Raw genomic sequence first — 6,953 nt, 5'->3', positions numbered from 1 at the left:
GGAAGTGGTCGAGGATTTTGTCTTGCTTGGACCCACAATCAGTGCTCATGGAAGCAGCAGTCAACAGCTCAAAAGACAAATCGGCTGAGGTCAATCTGCTGCATGGGCCTCTTTAAAGAGTCGAAGCGCCAGGATGCTACTTTGAGGACCAAGGTGCGCCGGGCCCAGCCCAGGTATTTTCAGTCGCCTCATATGCATGTGAGCGTTGGACACCGCGGAAGGAAGACTGCAGACAATTCAGTGTTTGAATGTCGGTGCTGGAGAAGAGTGTCAAGAGCACCACGGACTGAGAAAAGGGCAAACACCTCTGTCTTGGAAGGAGGAGGGCCAGAGTGCTCCTCAGAAGCAAGATGGCCAGACTTCCGTCTTACGGACTTCGGTCATGCTGCTGGGAGATATCGACCCCTGGAGAAGGACATCATGCTTGGTACAGCAGACGGGCAGCAGGAAAGAAGGCCATGGAATGACGCAGAGGCTGCAGGGATGGGCTCAAGTGTGGGAACAGTCGTGAAGATGGCACAGAGCCAGGCCGTGCTTCCTTCTGCTGTCAGAGGGGGCTACCGGTCAGAACTGCCCCAGGGGCACCTGACAACAGTAACAAAGTGGCGGTGTAGTGACTATGCACTGGACTGCTAACCCCAAGGTCTGAAGTTCAAAGTCACTAGCCACTCCTTGGGCGATAGACAAGGCTTTCGGCTCCCATAACTAGCTAGTCTCGGAAACTCACAGGGGCAGGGCTGCCCTGGTCCCATAGGCTCTCTGGCAGTGAACTTGGTTTTGGTTGGTGACGGCAGGTCAAGAGCAGATTGACAGGTCTTTCTCCCCCAGAACCACTAGTGGGTTCATGCTCCAGGCTTTCTTTAGCAGCCAGATGCTGACCCACGTTGCCACCGGGTCTTCTTGTACTAGTTTAGCTGGGTGTGTGGTAGGAGCAAACTCTGTGTACTAGCTACACACACACACACACACACACACACACCATGGCCAATTAGCTGATTCTGACTCATCGCAACCCTACAGGACAGAGTCAGGTTGCCCCATAGGGTCTCCGAGTGTTAATAATCGAAACTCCTTGCCATTGGAACATAAGGTTTCTTCTTATTTGCTGTTCTTTGAACAGAAGGAGCTGCTGGTGGGTTCGAACCATCCACCCCTCCGTTAGCAGCGGAGGGCTTCCTTAAGGAAGCCACGAGGGTCTCTGTCGCCTTGGTAGCTCGCTGGATTCTATGTGGGCCCCCACTTCTTTACCAGTACAGGAGAGGCTGACTCTCTGCCTAGCTCCCAGGTGGAGGAAGAGGAGGGGGTTCATTAGCACTAGCTTGTCCTTTGGGCCCCTACGGGCATAGTGGGTACATGTTGGGCTTCTAACCATGAAGTCTGTTTGAAACCACTAGGTGCTGGGGGTGGGTGGGAATGAGGGTTTTTGCCGCCCCTGTAAAGATTTCCAGCCTCAGGAACCCACTGGTGGTGATGGGTGTGTGTGTGTGTCCTACTCTCTCCTCTAGGGGCCACGATGACTCTGAATCGACTCCATCCATGGCTGTGAGTCAGGCTTTTGTCCTCTGGACATAGTGGCTGGTTCCGGAATGGGGCGAGACCGCATGTGGACAGTGGAAAATAAAGAGAGGGTCAAAGGCTTCGGTGAAAGGCTTTCCCGCGCTTCTAGGAAGTCCCTGTTCCATGTAGTTGGCTTTGAACAGGAGCAAGGCAACAGCACACACATCCTAGAGGGTTTGCTGGCGGGAGGGGACGCCAGATAGGAAGGAGAATCTGGAACGAGGTCCTTGGGGACACCACCAAGCCCCCAACGCCAAGCACGTCAGAAGCCTGGCTGACCTCTTCCGTGCCGTACCGCACACGAACAGGACCACAGCGGCGGAAGCCAGCTGGGTGTGGGATGTCCGTGAACTACAACTGAAGGACAATGCTCCTCCCAGCGGACACCCACAGTGTCCCCACGCCACGAGGAGGGGGATTCCCGGAGGGTTAGGAAGCACCATCAGATGGCAGCCAAGCGGTTGGAAGAAGGTAAAGCCTAGAAGGTTCTCATCCTTGAGCCGCGAGGACCCTGGGGGTCTCTGAGGGCCTTCTGGAGCAGCGTGTGCCAGTATGTGTGCTGGCAGTGGCTGTGGGGTGGCAGTCAGAGGGCGGGGGTCCCCAGGGGAAGGGAAAGTGACCCTGGGTCTCAGCAAGTCTGCGGGGTTGGTGTGGGGGGGAAATGGGAAGAGGCGTGTCACGCCACAGGTCTTGGCTAGTCCTGGTTAAAGAGGCAGGATGGGCAAGTGACTGAGCAAGAAGGAAGTCGTGAACAAGGGAAGGAGCGAGGCCACCAGGTGCTGCCTCGACGGCGCGTCCTGGGCAGGAGCAACGCTGGAGCTGCCACGGGGCCACCTCAGAGCTGGGCAGGAGAGGGGCTCTTGCCCAGGAAAGACAAGCTTCAGACAGGAGCCGGATGGGCCTCCTGAGGCGGTAGCCATACGAACACCTGAAGGGAGAGCCGCTCCCAGAGGTTTCCCCAACTCCCAGCCCCCCTTTGGCCTCACCTTGTAACTCCTTGGCTTCTCTGGCTTCCTCTAGCCTCCTGGACAACTCCTCTTCCAGCTTCAAGAGAAGGTCGGGCTCGAGGAGCTGATACCCTGTTGGGGAACGAAGACTCGTACCAAACGACCCCCACACCTGGGCTCCCCAGACTCTACATATCCACCGCCCCACAAAAAATCTCACCACTGTGGAACGGAATCAAGTCCAACTCATAGCAACCCTGCGGGACGGAGAACCGCCCCCAGGGGTTGCCAGGGGTGTCAAGGGCTCCGTCTTCTCCCACGGAGGGGGGATGGGTTGCCCTTTGGGTTTAATGGCACAATCTTGTGGTTGGCGAAGACCAGCCCCTCTTGCTGGGCTTTCCCAGCCAGTCACATGGACTTGGCCCATTTTGAGAAAATTCAGGTAGATACTAGCAGACAATTAAAATGTTAGAAGAATCAAACATCCAGAGCAGTGGTTCTCAACCTTCCTCATGCCGTGACCTTTCACACAGTTTCTCACATGGTGGTGACCCCCCCCTACCATAAAACTATTTTCCTTGCTACTTCATCACTGTCATTTTGCTCCTGGGATGAATCGGGCGACCCCTGGGAAAGGGTCGTTCAGCTCCCAAAGAGGTTGCGACCCACAGTTTGAGAACCGCTGATCTAGAGGGTAACCGATATGTGTGGCTCATCGAAATTGGCTTCGTGGGTGATTTCCTCCGGTCTCCAATTCCTTTTGTTTATGTAGGTTCTGGCTTAGTGAATTCAGATGTAATAATCTCTCTGTTTGGTTAAAAAAAATGGGGGGGGGGGAGTTTTCTAATCTGGGGGAATTTTGTGAATCACAAGTATTTGGCCCTCAAACCGAGGATCTTATTGTTTATTTTTCTTAGCACGGTGCTTTCTTGGCTTCAGAACTTACCGTTGCTAGAGCCATGCAATCCCAATATTCCTCCTGCTTTAACAAAGGACAACAAGCAAGGAGGGCGGGAGAAAAGCACATATCTGAATGACGCATTCGAAGACTGGACGTGCCATGGGCGGCCGGAAGCACAGACACTCTGTCTTAGACAAAGCAGAATCAGAAGGCGAGGATGGCAAGACCTGGCTCTCAATGTGCCCTCAGGAGGGCCCGGTCCCTGGCAAAGGGCTTCGTGCTCAGTCGAGGGCCAGCGAGAAAGGGTTAGCCCCTCCACGAGCTGGTTTGACACTGTGGCTGTAACGAGGGGCTCGGCCGGCCCAGAGAGGGGTGAGGATGGTGCCGTGTTTGGATCTACTGGGGAGGGGGCCACTGCGAGGAGCAGTGGCCTTGATGGCCACGGTGCGAGCAGGGTGGGCGAGAGAGGGAACAGCAGCCTTCGCTTAACAAACGGCATTGAGCGCCAGCTGAAACACTGCCCCGCGAGCGAGCAGGGAGCTGACTCCCTCACACTCTGACTCCGCCCCGTGGCTTTAGACGAGTCACGGCATTTTCCCACCTCCAGAAGCCGGCTATCCTAACACCCCTCCCCGGCCTAGGACCGGGGCTGTTGGTCATCGCTGTTGCTGTCAGGGGCCATCACAGTGACCCTGTGTGACAAGAGCCACATGGCCACATCGTGTTTTCTGGCCTCTGATCTTTCTAAGAGGAGCCCTGGTGGAGCAGTGGTTAACGCATCTGGCTAGTCACCAATAGGTTGGTGGTTGAAGCTCCGAAAGGTGAGCTCCTTGGTTTCTGTAAAAGCTGCAGACTTAGGACCCAGGAGGGAGGTTGCATTCTGCCTCTAGGTGGGTTATGTGTCCGAACGGGCCCCCAGAGCAAGGGTTTCGGGTCACATTTACGGAAATAGATCACTGAGTCGTCTCCCATGAAGCTGTTCATGGGCTCGAACGACCAACCCTCCGGTTGGTGGCAGAATGCTTACCCAGACCCCGTAGTGTCAGGATGACAACATGTCACCCTATTCAGACCCTGGAACGCGTTAGCTATTTTATCACCAACAGTGACTGACGGGGTCCTTTGATACGAAAACACTGCCTTTGCGCTGGATTGAGGCACGTTGACTTGGTGGACTGACGGTGCTGATGGAAGTGCACCTGAGAGTGGACAGTCCAGTTCTAGCGGGCAGTGGCTGGGGGCACTGGAAGGACAGACACTTACTTACCTAGGGAGGCCACGTTCTGGTAATTCTCCTGGGTCACTTCCCAGTACAGGCTCCTCTGCTCGGCGCTAAGGCCGTACCATTCGTCTGCACTGAAGTCCACCAGCATGTCGCTTAAAGTCACCATCTCCTAAAATGCCAGAAATGCTCCTAAATGTCTCCTGGTGATCATGGGGCTTAAGGGCTCAGGGGTGGGGTGGGATGGGGCCCCTCACAGAGTAGACTCAACACAAAGCAGGCTCAGCTAGGTAGAGCGCTCTGAGACACGGCAAGGCCTCTTCCCTTGTCTTGTCTTCTGCACGAAGCAGGGACAATTTTGAGACGAGGTCATGCAGACGCTTTGCACTTGACTGCTAATCTGAAGGTTTGTGGTGCCCAGCTGCTCTGTGGGAGTAAGGCCTGGGAGTTTGCTTGCAAGCCACGAACAGCATCCCACGGCGCTCCGTTCTGCTCGGGCTCACCGGGGCTCACCAGGAGTTGCAACTGACTCACCAACACAGCCCCAGCACTCCCCACTGCTAAACACGGCGGGTTTGAGTCGGGATGGGAAAAGACCACGGTTGAACCACTTTACAGAGCAAGCAAGCAAGAATGCAAACAAGTCGGGGGAAAAACCAAAATCCTCGACTAGTTTCCGCGGCTGTAAATCTATACGGAGTCTCAACTGTCTCCCAAGGAGCAGTTTGTGCGGTCAAACTGACCCCCTCGTGGCTAGCCATTCCCACAGGCAACACGCACCAGCACGAGGGGCTGGGTTTAGCTCCTAGATATGGACCTTACGAGCTTTGGGAGTTTGAGTAGGTTAAGTCACAAAAAGCTCTCGACATGGAGAGAAATTCGCTCTTATTATAAACAGGGAAATAAAAATCAAAAGGACCAACTACCATTTTATAGCCATTCAATCGACAACATTAAAAAGGCACCTGACAAAACCACGTGCTCTACAGAATGTATTCTCACTAAAAAAATCTCACTGCCTCCAGTCCCTGCTGATCCCAGCGACCCCCGGGGGTTTCCAAGGTTCATGGGAGTAGAACGCCCAGTCTTTCCCCCGCGGAGTGACATCTCTAATGACCAGCTAAAAGGAATGTAATTCAGGAGACCATTTTGGACCCAGAACCCCTGTACGTCAGTATAATTGCTCCTGTGTGGGACACACACACAGGCATGGTTCATAAACCATCTTATCACATCTAAGACCTGGAAGCACCCCAAATATCCATTTTTAGGGGGTGGGAAAGACAAGACGGGCTATCTACAGCGAATAATGCTCTATCCGTGCAGATGAATGAGTGACAGTTGCACACCGACTCCCTGACACTACAGCTTGGAAAGCGTTGTGGGCGATTTCCTCGCTGAGGCTGGCACGAGTCAACGGGCTCAGCGGCCACACCAAGGCCAACCTTCCTGTGTCCATACAGGTGAACATGAAAGGACATGAGGGTTGTATCGGATCCGTCAGTAGCCACTATCCACGGCCGTCTGGATCAACTCCATCGTACAGTGATCCCAGAGGGCAGAATGCACTGTCACCAGGGTTTCCAAGTCCGTCAGTCTTTATGCAAGCAGACAGTCATGTCTTTCCCCATGAAAAAGCCCACAGTGGAGAGAAAGATGAAGAGTCCTGGCGACACAGTGGGCACCGTGCCTGACTGCTAACCGAAAGATCAGGGGTTTGAACCCACCAGCAGCTCGGAAGGAGATGTGGCCGTCTGCTTCCATGGAGACGTACAGGCTCACTAACCCTATGGGCCGGTTCTCCTGTGTGCTATAAGGCCGCTCTACATTGGAACTGACTCGTGAAATAACAGTGGCGGTGTCTCGTTGGGAGATGAAAGAGACTACTTAATAAAGAAGACTCCTGAAAGATGGGAAAACACGAACGATGTTAAAGGATGCGGAGGACAAGGAAGCACAGGGTCCGCAGGGACTTGTAGAGCAGGGCAGCAGGGAAAGGGTCTCCATGGGGGGGGTGGGGGGTACTCATAGACCCGTAGCTCCAGCAGGACTGAAAGGAAACGGAGACACGCTTGAACTGGACGGGGGAGGTCTGCTCCCCTGAAAGAGAAGCGCCCGCATTTGAGAACCACTTCAGAACACTGGCCTCACCTGGGATTCAGCAGAGGGCCGACTGTCCACGACGGTTTCTTTGGTGCCTTTGTTGACCTCCGGGGCAGATTTTAGAGTAGGGCAATCTAGGAGAGAGAAAGGAACCGGAAAGTGATGTCTAATAGCTGGGGGCCGCAGTCCTGGGCTTCCTGTGATGTGAGCCCATCAGACAAAT

At 54.5% G+C, this 6,953-nt stretch overlaps 1 protein-coding gene across 1 annotated transcript in view; it reads right to left on the bottom strand.

The window, feature by feature from the left end:
• Positions 1 to 4,778, bottom strand: part of ZIM2 (zinc finger imprinted 2) — an 8,829-nt gene extending 4,051 nt beyond the window's left edge. Inside the window, exons 1-2 of the mRNA XM_045292367.1 lie at positions 4,673 to 4,778; positions 2,544 to 2,636 (exon numbers count right to left, since the gene is read on the bottom strand). Coding sequence (XP_045148302.1) covers positions 2,544 to 2,636; positions 4,673 to 4,778 — 199 coding nt within the window. The remainder of the gene's footprint in view (positions 1 to 2,543; positions 2,637 to 4,672) is intronic.
• Positions 4,779 to 6,953: the final 2,175 nt, after the last annotated feature.

This window comes from Echinops telfairi, unplaced genomic scaffold (assembly GCF_000313985.2).
Source record: "Echinops telfairi isolate 266 unplaced genomic scaffold, ASM31398v2 ScPeMD7_655;HRSCAF=1070, whole genome shotgun sequence".
NCBI lineage: Eukaryota > Metazoa > Chordata > Mammalia > Afrosoricida > Tenrecidae > Echinops > Echinops telfairi.
Note: the sequence above shows the minus strand (reverse complement) of the source record. Positions and strands in the feature narration are given on the sequence as shown.